This window comes from Thermobia domestica, chromosome 3 (assembly GCF_964235325.1).
Source record: "Thermobia domestica chromosome 3, izTheDome1.hap1.1, whole genome shotgun sequence".
NCBI lineage: Eukaryota > Metazoa > Arthropoda > Insecta > Zygentoma > Lepismatidae > Thermobia > Thermobia domestica.
In genome coordinates, this window is record NC_137456.1 from 142,934,631 (window position 1) to 142,950,509 (window position 15,879).

The 15,879-nt window shown below is 34.8% G+C and overlaps 1 protein-coding gene across 2 annotated transcripts in view; it reads right to left on the reverse strand.

The window, feature by feature from the left end:
- Positions 1-574: 574 nt before the first annotated feature.
- Positions 575-15,879, reverse strand: part of LOC145680777 (uncharacterized) — a 55,934-nt gene continuing 40,629 nt past the window's right edge. For both annotated transcript variants that reach the window (XM_081751774.1, XM_081751775.1), the window contains exons 6-7: positions 9,930-10,042; positions 575-940 (exon numbers count right to left, since the gene is read on the reverse strand). In XM_081751774.1, the coding sequence (XP_081607900.1) occupies positions 814-940; positions 9,930-10,042 (240 nt within the window). In that variant the 3' untranslated portion in view covers positions 575-813. The remainder of the gene's footprint in view (positions 941-9,929; positions 10,043-15,879) is intronic.

A 15,879-nucleotide genomic window follows, 5' to 3' on the forward strand; every position in this document is an offset into this window, starting at 1 on the left:
AATGGTTTTTCGTCTTTCAACGTCTCTGTCTTTCAATTCATGTGGAACCCAATGTGACATCTTTTGAATCATTCCCATGGCTTTCAAGCGTTTGGAGACTGTTGTTTGATCAACGCCTAATGCTGCTGCAAGTTGTTCCTGCGTTTGACACGAATCCTGCTCGAGCAATGCTGTCAATTCTTCGTCTTGAAATTTTTTTGGCTGTCCAGCTCGCTCTTGGTCTGCCAAGCCGAAATCACCACTTCTAAACCGTGCAAACCACTTCTGACACGTTCGCTCAGCTAGAGCATGGTCACCATACACTTCCACCAAAATACGATGACTTTCAGTCGCACTTTTCTGCATGTTAAAGTAATGCAGCAGGACACCCCGCAAAAACACTTTATCAGGCACAAATTGCGCCATGTTCACTTAACTACAAACTGGTGTTGTTGACGCTTTAATCCACTGCCCTATACTACGAACGATACGCGATGACAAGGGTTTGCAACACATGTGTGGATACACGGAACTGTGGGACGCTCCGTTCGTTGCGCCATCTCTTGTCCACCCGCACGAATTAATTCCTACACCAAATAAATATTTTAAACAACAATTTTTCTCTACATTGGCGCTGTTACTTGTATTTATTAAGCATATCTGCTATAATATATTTACAATTTGATAAAAACACAGGTTAGAGTAAACAAAAATATTGAGCAAACAATACATCTGTAAACGGAATTACTGTGAGATCACAAGGAGGCACGGTACATATTTCGGATTTTGTAACTAGAACGTCGATCTAATTCAGCATGAATAAATGTACAACTACTATTTCTTTAGTTTCGTCTCATGGTAAGAAGATTGAAGTTTAGTCTGGGTTTGACGTTGATTCTGTAACGGTGGAGTTTGAGCCGCCCTTACTCTTGGAGGTGAATGAGGCTTAGAAGGTGATTCCCTGAAATGATATTTGCATTGCATTAGTTCTAGACAGCAAATACTAATGTTATAATGTTTGACAGTAGCGGATTACAAATAACAACGTTATTAGTAATGATTCCTTTCTCTGTATTCTTTACTTGTAATCGATAAGTTTCGAGATGTTATTATTATTATTATTATTTACCTGTAATTTACTTATTCTCCATTAATAAATGCCGTCATGTGCTTTCAGTTCTCCGTCTACAAAGGCGGTACGCACATTCGGATTAGCCTTGATATTTGGGCTGATGTCGCTGGTGTAGCTCATTTTCGTATTCGGACTGAAACCGGATAGAGTGCGATTACTTTTTTTTCAACCAGGAGGCGGACTATGACAGTGGACTTCAATCTGGTTTGCTGAATTGTTCCTAATTCTTCGGTCGGCCATGTTCGTTTTGCGTTTACTAATTGTTATTCATATATTTTCAAGCATACTGTACATTATTCGTGGCATTAAAGTTTGTGCAAGTTCGTTCCGTAGGGTGTAGTTTTACATTTAGGGTGCTCTACGTTGAATTTGGACTCGGCGGATGGATTTTTTTTATATGATTGAGGTAATAGGGAGAAAAAATGTTGAAATAGTTTTTGGTAAAGAAACAATCTTCCAGTTAAATATCCCACGCTATGCCCGTTAGGCTAAGGGAGTTGATTTTGGTTAAAAGATCGGTACATAACCTACAACCGTATAAAAGTTAAATAGATTTTAAATCTTGGAAGCAATTTAAAATATAATAGGAAATTTTCAATTGTTATATCCACAAATACATGTGTTGAGTAACATTGTAGGTATATTGCCGTAACAGCCGAGCGGATGAAAGCAAAGTGTTGCTTATAGTTTAGTCGGTAGTTCGAACCTACTTCTCGGAAGATTTTTTTTTAATATACACATATATTTACTTACTTATTGGTAGTCGCTGTAGTAGTATTAGCGGCGTAGTCGTGGGCTTAAAGCGGCGGACCGCAGGCGGAATAATTGTAATTTTGTTGGAGACCCACTATCAGCATCAGCCAGCGGTACCCCATTCTGTCGTTTTAGGTCCGCTAGCTATCCAGCGCCGTCTTGCTAATGAGCTTTTAGATTAGTTATTACAATTGAGTACTTGTGTCCACTTGATCCAGATTTCAATATTATATAATTAGTAATCGTTACTACCACTCATCTCTGATGTGAGGTCCTGGGTTCGATCCCAGGCCATATAAGTTTCTACTGAACATTATTCTGTCCGCGGGTTTTCTCGGCTTCTCCAATTTTTCCCACATTCTAATTCTTTTTTTCACTTTCCTTAGACTAGCCTACCAGTAATCAAGCGGCCCCGGGTTCGATTCCCGATGGGAACACTCGGTCGGAAAAGTGTAACAGCTTTTTCAGGCCCACTATTCTGAGTGAGGTTTTTCCTGGGTTTATCTCATTCACACCAAGCAAAGCCAGGATGGTACCTAACATAAGATTCCAGGCCGCTTCCTTCCTTCCCCTTCCCCCAGATAGTAGGCTCGCCGAGAGGTGTCATTCCTCATACGTAACAAGCTTATGACCGCAGTTGCCGGTAATGCCAAGAAATATGTATAAATAAATAAAATAACAGATAATTAGTCTTCTTCTTTAGTTTACAGGGCATAGACGTGGGAAGTAAAACCAGAATTTCCATTTCATTTAATTTCACACAGAACTCCACAGACTAATACAGATTATTAATAATAATTGACAATTAATAGATTAAAATATTTTAATTCCGTAATAAGTCATAGGAAATTATCGGGTACCGAGTACGAGTATCGGGGAAGAAAGTCTGTAAAAGAACTCAATATTCTGCAACAATGTAATAGATCGTGGTTGGTGTATTCTGTAGAAATCATATCAGTTTTATGTTTCTCTTGTAAGTTATTTTCCACTGATAATGTTTCGCTAATCACTTCTGATGGGAATAATTATTGGAGACATTTGCATGTTTATCTTAATGTACATGAAAAAGTGAAAAATCATTTGGTGTTTCATTAGAATGCCATTGCACGGGGCGGCAAATTGCCTAGGGCCGCCCTGGCTGAAATTACAACAGACAATCGATTCAACACAAGTTGTTCATTTTATTGCTGAAAATAACTTTGCTCTAATGTCGCAAGTAGTTTTAAGTACTGCCACTATATGTAACAGTTGCAAGAGCGCATATATATATTTCTTTCAAACCTAAATCTTGTTAAAACTTATTTACTCTCTGTGTAATTCACACCAAAATTGTTTATTTTCTCAGGGATATTCAATGTATATATTTCCCTGCGTCACTCGACATACATAGAAACTGCAATTAAGTTCTTTCAATTCACTTTTCAGGATATTAAAATCGACTATTGTAGTGATCCCCAATCTTTTTTTTTTTTTTTGACTAATGACACATTTTATGGAACACCTACGACATCACAGTACACTTACTTGATTTATTATTATTAACAATATAAATTATACTAGTATTTGCCTGTAAGCTTGTATGAACTAGTGAGTTCGTCTAGTACTGAGCATTGTGGCTGCCACTAGAGGCGTTGACTGCTATAGTCTGTCTCAAACTTGATTTTAAATAATTATGCTTCGTAATTTGTTTAAATTTTAAAATTTTGCGACACACCTTGTGGGAATGCAAGGCACACAAGTGTGTTGCGATACATCGGTTGAGGTCCACTGGACTAATGTAATGGCTTCAGTGATGTTTACTTGGAGATCATTAATGGTGGTAAGGGTAGCTTGTAAACAGGGTCGGCTCTTACCGTATGTGCAACACGTGCGTTTGCACGGAGCGGCCAAAATTGGCATAAAACATCCGAATTGCAATATATAATGAAAAATGTATTATTTAAAATAAGTATTACTTGTTGAACAAGACTTCATGATGATGTTAGTGACAGAATATTGACAGGATAGTGACAATATATTACTAAACACATTTTATTCATAAGATATTATAAAATGATCATGCCATGACTGGATAGTCACAATATTGGAAAGGGTGTATATATGTCCTTTAGGCTCAAGGAGACGGATGATTAATGAAAGTGAATTAGGAAATAATTGGTGGAATGAGAATGTGGAAAGAAACAGAAGAATACGACAAAATCCATGAACAAATGTCCAGTAAAAGCTCACTTGGCCTGGGATTGAACCAGCGACCCCTTGCACCAGAAATAAGCCCCTTTCCACTGACTTAACGTGCCTCACTAAAAGTGTAGACAGAAAATAAACTCTGTAATTTACATTGTGGATTATTTGATGATCGCAAATTAAGCTATACTGTAGAAATACCGTCATGGGCATTCCTAAACGTTTTACTCTGGTTCTTTTCTACCTACGTTTTGTCTTTACATTCTTCTCTATTACCAATTGCGCTTTATACAGATAACACTGCAATTGTAGTACATGAGTAAAATATATTTTAATTAAAAATGAGAGTATAAATTCAGCAGGACTATCCTTCCTTGCAGCAGGTTAAAAAGTAAATACCAGAAAATTAGTGTATATATTTGGTCTAGGAATTAATTCGTGCGGTTGGTACGCACACATTGAAGCTGTAGTACAAACACAAAATACATAAATACCTTAAGAAAAATATTGTCCATCGCTAGCCACCACTTTCGCCCATCTGTCAGGCAATGTACGGATTCCGTGGCGAAAGAAGTCCTCATCCTTGGAAGCGATCCAGTCAGAGACTCATGTTTCGATATCTTCTGAAGAAGTAAACCGCTGTCCAATCAAATCGTTGTTCATGCAATCGAACAAGTAGTAGTCCGAAGGAGCAACGTCTGGTGAATACGGCGGGTGGGGTAAAACTTCCCATTCGACATTTTCTAAATAGGTTTTGACCGGTTTTGCGACATGTGGGCGAGCGTTATCATGTTGAACAATAAGTTTATCATGTCTGTTCTCCCATTCTGGTCGTGTTCTGGCCAGAGCTTGCTTCAAACGCATTAATTGTCGTCGATAACGTTCTCCATTCATAGTTTCACCCGGTTGCAGCAGCTCATAGTACACCACACCTTTCATATCCCACCATATGCACAGCAAAACCTTTGCACAGTGAATATCTCGTTTTGGTTGTTTTGGACCTGGTTCACCTGGTTTCACCCAGGCCTTTTTTCGTTTAGGGTTCTCGTAATGGATCCACTTCTCATCACCCGTAAAAATTCGATGCAGAAACCCCTTTCTGCTCTGTCGTTGAAGCAGCAATTCGCAAATGGTTTTTCGTCTTTCAACGTCTCTGTCTTTCAATTCATGTGGAACCCAATGTGACATCTTTTGAATCATTCCCATGGCTTTCAAGCGTTTGGAGACTGTTGTTTGATCAACGCCTAATGCTGCTGCAAGTTGTTCCTGCGTTTGACACGAATCCTGCTCGAGCAATGCTGTCAATTCTTCGTCTTGAAATTTTTTTTGGCTGTCCAGCTCGCTCTTGGTCTGCCAAGCCGAAATCACCACTTCTAAACCGTGCAAACCACTTCTGACACGTTCGCTCAGCTAGAGCATGGTCACCATACACTTCCACCAAAATACGATGACTTTCAGTCGCACTTTTCTGCATGTTAAAGTAATGCAGCAGGACACCCCGCAAAAACACTTTATCAGGCACAAATTGCGCCATGTTCACTTAACTACAAACTGGTGTTGTTGACGCTTTAATCCACTGCCCTATACTACGAACGATACGCGATGACAGGGGTTTGCAACACATGTGTGGATACACGGAACTGTGGGACGCTCCGTTCGTTGCGCCATCTCTTGTCCACCCGCACGAATTAATTCCTAGACCAAATAGTTTATTCAGAAACCATGGAACCAACTCTTTCAGCTATTTTACGAAAAATCTTTGTATGGTGATACAATTGAATTGTTAGCTGTGTGAATAGATGAAAATCTCAAGTGAGGAAACATATATATATGAAGTTAATAATATATTGTCTAAAGAGCTAAGATGAATTTATTCTAATGAAATGTATGAGTATTTCAAAATGTATGATGATTAATTAAATATATTTGGAAATGATTACATTGTTTTTTTTTTTAATATTTAATCTATATCCTATAAATGTGTCGTAGTCAATAGGACAACTAGATTTGTAGACTCTAGATCATCTCTAAACGAATTACCAAAATTATTTTCAATTACAACTATATTTGATATAACTATCATACGTATTTAAACACATTTACTATACATTTTTACAAATTGGAACTTATCTTCCATTTACACCAAGGCAACAGAGCTTTCTATCTTACTAAAAATATTATATATGTGGCTAATACTACGAAGAGCCTATTTGGTTGGAATGATGTGAACAGACTTTGAGGGAAATGGCTGAAATTCAGCTTAAATATAGAAGAGACTATGTACATTCTATATTCGATAAGCAAATTATTCTAAAATGGATCGAACATAGTAAAAAAAAAAATAATAAAAATCACGAAACGTTAACATTAACGTCAATGAAAAATCAATGAAAAAATGAATTCGTCCACATATCTCAAAAACTATAATGAGGAGATGGTTAATTGAAAGTTTATTGCAAAGACATAATAAAGAGCTTGAAAATGATGTATAGCACATAAGGTGAATATGGATACAACATTGTCAAAAGACAAGTTGTTTGAGTAAAATCAATAGTAATTATAAAATATAAGCATCTTCTTCGAATTACACAGGGCACTCCACGCAGAAGTTACGTGCTTGAAATATCTCACATCTTGATTTGAAATCATAAGACTCAATTTAGCACGCAACGTGACTTTTGACCTAGTCATGTAACACAGACTTACGTTAACTAAATACGATTCTAATCAAGAACTAAATTTATTCAATTCTATTTTCAATTTGAAGCAATTCTATTTACAATTATTTCTCCAACTATATAAACTTCATGTCTTTCCCCATAGTATAAACATCAAACACTTTCAAGTTTTAACATAACTGGCCCACATTAAACCATTTTACACAATTATAAAAAAACTGGAAACATACTACAATACATCCAATAACAATAATCTTCTTTCTTTTCTATTCAACATTGCTAGTAGATGTTTCCTTTACTCGTATTCTCACTCCGTAAAGATCCTTTCTACTTGACTTGAGAATCTCCAACAGCCTCTTGGTTTTACATTGGAAACCTCTAGCATTGGTGTTCGGCAACTTTAGTATCTATTCTTACGTTTTAAGACAAAAACTTCTTCCCTCGAATGATCAACTGCTGGCATTAAATTCAGTCTTCCTAGCTCATTTATCAAATTCATATCCTATTCAAAATTTTCTTATCTCTTTTGTTAAATTCTTTTGCTACGTATTTACTTAGAGCGTCCTTCTGTTTTATAATCACTTCTAAATTCGAAATATTATTACCTTTTTGACAAACACTTCTCCAATCCTCCAATTATCTTTTCTGCCCAATTCTTTTCAGTTACTCCTTCCTCCCGCTTTCTAACTTTCTTAGAGCTGTTACATTTCTTCGCTAAAGCGTCTTCATACTTATTTCTGTTCTTCTCTCATTTCACTATTATTTTTTTTTCATACTTAGTCTAGCTGCACGTCTTTTGCTTTAGCGACATTGAATGTTTCCTGTATTTTTCGTTCTCTTTTGAATTTTATCTATTACCCGCTTCTTTCTTTCTCAAATGTAATCCTTTCTTGAGCTTTAGAAACTTCTTGTATGGCATCTTAGACAGACATGATAACTCCCAAGCTACATTGTGAAATATATGTTTGCATGTTATTGATACATTGTTCATGAGCAGCGGTTCGAAACGGCGATGTATGCACTACATTTAATCACACCTTTTCCGCCAGTAATATTCAGGAACAAGTAGAAGCAAAATTATTCTCTTATAGCAATGACAATATCATTTCCCAAAAGTAGAACAGAACTGTGATATTTCAAGACATGGCTTAAATTAATACATTTCTTCCGAAGTCCTTGTACAAACATTATCTCAAGTTTAACACTTCCTGTAATGAGAGATCTTCCTTACAGAATCTGACCCTTTGACTTTCTAATGTCTGTACTTTAGGATCTTCTTTTAAAAATTCAGCAAGAATCCATGATTTATCCACGAATAATTCCGTTATTACCACAGATATTTTGTATAAGTTCTGTATCACAATCGCACCGCACCAAATTATAAAGAATATTAAAGAAATGTTCTGCATGAAAGAAGAGGGTCAACTCAAATTACCACATTATCTATCGTTAGGCTTATGTTAACTAAATACAATTTTCATCACCAACTCTACTTTAATATTGAACAAACTATATGAGCTTTATACCTTTATCCTATAGCAAAATAAACTAAACACTTTGCAGTTTTAACAAGATGAACACACATTAAATCATTACAAACTTCAGTCCAAATACTGCACACAAAATCACAATACGTTTGATAACAATAATCTTATTTTCCTTCAATTCAACATTGTCGTTTTCCCTTTCCTTTATTCGCACACTAACTCCCAACCTCTCTTGTTCGCTTAAAAATCTCCACCCCATACCTTTCATAAACAAGAACAAAATATTAACTTAAGACACGGTCTAATAAGCACAGCTAGTACATACTTTCTGTCCCCTTGATCACACTCCTCTCATTTCCTGAACACCATTATTATTATAATTCCTATGTCTTCCTCGATTGTTGTGTCTGTTCTAAACATCCTAATTGGTATCTTCTAATAAACTGACCTTTTTTCACTTATGCACTTATTTCGCCTTTATTTTCTTCAGTAAAATTGTTTTCCTTATTTTCCACGTCTGAAATGATTCTTTGTCGCTTTCGTCCTAATTGTGTTTTTATATCTTTTTTAGTACGAGGGTGATTCAGCAAGTAATGCATCCAAGCCCACTACTTGACCAAAAATACTGCAAACATTCTAAACTGTTTATCATCGATACACTAATGTTTAAGCTATAGAATGTCACTTGTTTCACCTTCCTATCTCTCCTCATTCTAGAATAATGGAGCAATCCATAGCACCAGTGGTGACGTCCGGTTGAAACAGCGGGTAGTCATTGGATTTCTGACTAGGAAAAGTTTGCGCCCAGAAACATTCATCGCCAGCGACAAGTCCTAGATACACCGGAAACGAAGCGTCACTTGATGGAGTACCGTCACATGTCTTCTCCTCCGCCAAAAATTCAAAGTTGTCCCATCAGCTGTTGGCAAATAGTTGTTGACATTCTGCTACAGTTCGGGTCTTGCGCTCTGCGACTTTTGGCTCTTTCCCATACTTAAAGGATCACTTTAAGGGACAACGCTACATTTGTGACGCAGAGGTGAAAGCAGCAGGTCGACAATGGTGTCGCCAGCAGCTACCACAATTCTCCGCTGACGGAATGAAAAACCTTGTTTCACGTTGGCGCAAGTACGTTGCCTGTAATGAGGACTATGTTGAAAAATGATGCCACCATTTGTAGTTGACATTGCAAGCTTTCCACTGATACCTGTATCTGTGCTGTCTATCAAACACAAAAAAAGATATCACCTTGAAGACATTACTTTCTGAATCATCCTCGTATAATTAATGGCCAATTGAAATATGAAAAATGCTGAATACTTAATCTATTTTGTTTATATTACATTCTCCATTATTCATCATCACCAATTTCTATTTCTTTCTTTTTTTTATAGTTTTTCTTCAACTCTTTACCTTGCTCTATTATTTTCTTCTATATATTAAATTTTGGATCTAGATAGGACGTGTATTTATTCATGCTTTCTTTTTATATCTTTACACAAGTACAGTCCTAACGATATCAATTGTAAGGGCTCAAAGTATACGCGGTGTATTTAATATTGAAGTTCAAAATAGTAAGCATATACATCCTTATTTTTGTATTAAAGACAACGTAATAGTCAAAATATGTATCCAATACTTATATTTTGACGATTTCGACGTAGATTGACGAAATTCGGTTACACCTTAGGTGATTAAGTAAATAAATAAACAAACCTTCTTTGTGTTAAGGTAGGGTCTTTAGTCGCAAAATATTCTCGTGGATTAACACCAGAACGAATTGCAGCTTCAAGACGTTTCGAAATCTCAGCAACTTTTCGTTCTTCTTCCTAAGAGTAAAAATATAAACAATTTTAAGTGCTGAACAGTTCATGTCACGGTTCAATATAACAATGTAATTCCTAGTTATTATAGTAATATGATTAAGGTTAGGATTTCTATGGCATCTCATATTTTTATCCTGGTATATTTTTACATATCTAATTAAATATAGGTCTAAATAATTTCTAACTCTTCTGAGCACTAAAATATCTTTTTCTCGGCTATATAAATGCATATTTGAACCATATTTTAGCATTAGGTCATATTTATGTCCGAATAGAAGTTTTTTTTTTGACAATTTTAAGCGAGTTTTACTCATTGCTGAGAAATATTTCCAATGTATATACCTAGTGACAACGAGGTTATTTGGAACTCCGTTTTTCAAGATGTATTTGGCCCTATATAACGGAATTTGAAGCAATAGTGTACATTGTAAAGGCGTAACATCAACTACTTTAAAAAGAAATCACAACCTTAGCCTCTCAGTGTTTCTATCTGTTTCCTTACTTGCAGTAATATCTGAAGTTCAATTGTTTTTGCTGAACATAGGTTGAGAATTGTACCATCTACGTCCGAAGACACTTTCAATACGCGGTAATTGAAATTACGAGTAATTTACATTGGGTAGATAGGAGATATGACCATATTCATTCATTCATTCATTCATTCATTAGCCTGTTTCATTAGCTTACAAAACATGAGAAATTCTCATGTAAGCATTACAGTTGTCAAAAAGAAAAGAAAAAAACATACAATATTGTCAAGTACCAGAAGTATACATCATGCAATCTTTCTAAAAATACAAAACCACATAATTAGGTAACTGTTTGTACCACACCAGGCATGTACTCACGGGTAAGTATCTGTTTCCAACTCTTCAGTTAATGAGTCATTTAAATATTCTTGAATTGTGTAATAGCACTTATATAAAGTCTTACCAAGAATGGAAACATTGGTCATATTTTTCAAAAAGTTTAAATACTGTAATATAGAACTAGGTATAAATATTTCCTGACGGTGTCTGAAATTAAAAAAAAAAAAATCCTCCCTCATCCTATATCATTCTGTGTTCCTCTCTTTCACTCTCAAAATATATAGTTGTTGTTAAAAGTATTGTCTTTGGTTCGAAAACTATGTCTTCATAATTACCAATGATATTTCAATGTACATTGGAAATATATAATATAGGACACGTAGGATTTTTTAAAGTACTTTTTGTGCGGGTACCTAACACAGGAGCCCGATTGTTTTTTTTTTTACAAAATAATAATAATAATAATAATAATAATAATAATAATAATAATAATAATAATAATAATAATAATAATAATAATAATAATAATAATAATAAATAAAATAATATAAAATGTATGTTGTGTATTACTGTATGATGTTCACTTTCCTTAGGACTATAGACTCTGCAAGTGCATCACTGACTGGTGGCCACGACACGTACTGTATGCCACCATCAATCACAGACCCATTCACCAAGCCAGTTGTCCCCGGAAAATGGAACTCAAATTTGCCCAAAGATGATGATTCTAGAGCCTCTTCCATTACAACTCGCAGCTCGGCATCCGGGCCTGCAGTCCGTCAACTGCAACCCATCGTGAGAAAGGTTGTAAACCACAAACTACCGATGCAGAATGTCAACCTCCCAGTTGGGTTGGCAATAAGGACTACTGAAACTGAAGTTATGTGTAATGATTCTAACAGAGAGAAAAAATCCATAATAACTTCCAAACAGTATTTTCTAGCGCCACTGAAAAAAATCAAAACTGAGAATTTGACAAAAACCAAAAGAATAAATTTCCCCTCAGAATTCGGTTGTTTAAATTTCTGGTCGTACTTAGAAAAGCTTCTGGATCTTTCACAACTGTAATCTTCATTTTAGAAGTGAGAACATTTTCATGTACTGCTGTATACATTTCTAGTATACTATACACTTCGTAAACATTACTATACTCTTGACTACTTAAAACTAAAGTTGGATTTTCCATTTTCTGCTTTGAAAGAAAATATTCAGTTCACGGCCTGTACATTTTATTTACAGAATAGCTCAAAATTTGACATAAAAGTATAAATAAGAGAAAAATTGAAAAATTTTTGGTAACACTGTATTCTCCTTTGAATCAGATATAGCGAGGTTTTACAGTGTAAATTTTCCTTTAGTTTCACCAATCACTGTTAACATGTAAATTCCGTTTGAATCATTTCATTTTTTTAAGTGTTACTTAGCTTACTGTATTATACATATTTTTCAGTATTTTCTTAGGTTATTGAAGAAATTAAAAAAATAAAATAAAATATGAAACAGACTGATTGTACAACATTATTAAAATCTTCCAATCACATTAATTTACTTTATTTTGGTGGTAGGCTAGATCTTTCATTTACCTTTTCATCTTTCTTGTTTTGTATAAGTGTCAAATTACATGGTTACTACCGGCTGGAGAGTTTACGCATTCTTTGCAACTTCACACATGTAGCACGGTTCTCCCATTTATACCATGTTCATAGATCCTTCCTACTGACACATGTTTACATTATAGCAAAACATACTAGAAAGTCACAGAAAATAAGCCTAACCTAAAATACCTAACCTATCCTCACCTACCTAAACTAAACTAACTTAACCTAATAAAACAACACATATATGGACATTGTCATTTAAAAAAATAAGTTTCTAGCCACCACTCTTTTCTCAAGAACGTATCAGTGATCAGACCAGCTGTTTTCTTGTGTAAAACTTATCTGACATAAACATTCTGAATTATTTTATTAACATCACGAATTACGATTGCTGTGATCAGAATACTGTAGTCGAGAAACGAGCTGTCAACGAAAATCTCACTTTACCAGTACGTTGAAATGCACACATAAAATTCACTTGCGCTGTGATATAGAAAATTAATACATTGGAAATCCACTTAGATTTTTGTTTTCTGGCTATTTCAAAGCATATTTAGCAAATGAGAACTTTCAGAATTTTAAGCAAAGAAAAGAAAGAGAAATGAGCAGTACCTTCATCTCAAAATAACAATACATATCTCTACTAGGTTACAAGACCTAAAAACAATGTTTAAAATTTTGGGTAAACTATATACGTGGAGTACATACGTCTACCAAAACGACTGAAACATTCCCCCCTTCCCCCATTGAGTGTTTACTGCACTCATCTCGAAGCTATATATATCCACAATAAACTCAACTATTATAACCAGGTGTGAATATAATTTCGAGGTTTCAGTTGCCAATAAAGTCAGTTCACTTCGTAACTTGAGACCTAGCACTGGATCATAATTAGAACAGGTTTACTTACTCGAAACTTTGATTGAGGATTTTTTAACTTTACCCAATTTAACTTTTCTGTCCGCTGAACAGCACATTGCAAGATTCAACTTTCTCATTCACAAAAAGGAGTGACCATTCATCACTAATTTCAGTTTAGTTTACTGGAAAATTACACTCGTTTCTACACTTTTCCAAAAGTTTTGTGATACAGCATTTTCTGTGTCTGGTTCACGACACTATTTTCTGGTAAAAGACAATGGATATGAAGAAGGGCACTAATTGGCTATTTTGATGACACAACGATAGCATGAGAGTTTTAATTTCTTAACATCAAAGGATCTGCTCTATCTCTCTGAGGCAGTTCAGGTTTTTATGATCCAACCACAAATAATTTTCATCTAAACAAAGGGATGAGCCAAGAAGAGATTATGGCTGAATTTCTAAACTCAGAATTTTCGAAGAAATTACGAAATAAAATTTTGAAATTTCCTTAAAAAGATTCACTGCAACAAAATTCCCTTGAAAATAAACTGAAAACTGCAAAATTACCTAAAAACTTCAATATTATGGGTTAAATAAACAAAATTCTCAAAAATAATATTATTACGTGTATTTTATGAAATCTCTACTTAAATATTATTTTTGACATACTATTTAAAATTTTATAATTAAATTCTGCGGTACAACAATGAATTTTTACATATTTCAAAATCTCTACTTATTTTGTAGCAAAATGTGAATATATATAGGATGTCCAAAAGATCTAGGACCATGATACATTATACCAATATATAATGTAACAGGGTGCCTAAATTAAAATATATCTTTTTAAAGCAAATTTAGGAATTGTTTCGAACATCTTCCGAATTTACAGATCGTTATATATGCGTGTATCATCATTCGGAATCCTACACTATTCTAAAGACAATGGCGGACAAACTATGAATTTATGATAATTAGGGCACGATCAGATAGTTATTAAGAATATATTTTATATTTCAAAATATCGCAATACATTTCGAAAAATTTTCCTACATCCACACCTACTAACTGTACTTCAATGGGACTTGGCAGAAACATACTCCAAATTATTTAATGATGTTTGGGTACATTTTATGTAGATACTTCACATCGGGGCTCCGCGAAGGACCGACCAGATTACTAAAGAATATATTTTTCTGGGCGATTTCTCGAGAATTCTCGAATTTCACCAAAACAATGGATCGTGAGGTATCATTGTGTGATATTCGAAAGCACAAATCATTACAAAGATAATGATGAACCAATCATGAATCTAAGATAATTAAGGAAGGTATAGATCCTTCCTAAGTGGAAGTCTAAAATTTTGTTCTAAAACAAATGTGATCTTTAAAGGGCTAGTACTATTATTGATATTATTTCTAAATTGGAGGGTGTAGGACCAAAACTAAGTTCAGATTCATTTTAGGAGCTTCAAAACTATAAGGAGCTAATTTAATGCAAAATAAATTTCACTATCCCCATTATTATTATTATTATTATTAACATTTGCAGCTTGAAAATCTCTAATGTTCTACAAGCTCTAAATCATAAAACTATACTTTTCAGTCTTTATTGTTTTAAGCAGGCTAATAATTTTAGCGTTCTTGGGAGATACCAGAACATAAAATTATTAATAAATAATGAATCAAGGTCTCAGTATTGAATCAAGATCTCAGCCATTAATTTGCTGCCTCTTGAACTCAAAACGCCTCCACCTGACAAAAAAAAATGTATATAGTCGAGCAATGTAACGGCTCGTATTAGTGAAATACTAAGAATTTCCTAGATTTCAAAATCTAGATCACTATTCTAGACTTTGAAACATATCATTCCTTGGAACTGAATACTGCGAAGGCTCTCCCTGCTTCCTTTTGCAATTGACATACAGTATATATTAGTATATTCTCATAACACTAATTTAAATCAAACTATTTCAGTACAAATTGGGGTTATAGGAGAGTTAAGACCACTTCTGGGAATTTAACTTTTAGCCCCCTATATAGCTACTTTAAATTTAAATACATTCGTTTTTCAATTCAACGGTCTAAAAGGTGGTAATAGCGGTACGATGTTGCCTATTGTCTGTACGTTTCTTCCGACACTAGGTCTGCAGTGACTAATACCCACAGTTACATTACGAAAGAAGAGGAAAAACCAGTATCATACTCAGGAGCGGTCTGGCCAGGTTGGCGATCGGCAAGGGCCCCGGAGCTCTGGGGCCCCAAGGAACAAAACGATACATTTTTTGATTGGTATTAAAAACGTTTACGTACATTTAGATATTATTCTATCACATTTAAGGATTGCATGTGTGAAAATTATTTCAAAGCTGTAGGGTTATCCTCGTTCGCACTAACTCACGTTTGCAAGAAGTATTAACATAAACTTACCTTGCGATACACACATTTGATTGACATTCTGAAAGAAAGAATTCTAGTGGACTGCTGAAATTTATATCTAAAATATGAAACTGTATAACTTAGTGGTGCTCAGTAAAGAATAGCGACAGTGCAAGCGTTGGAAAGCACCG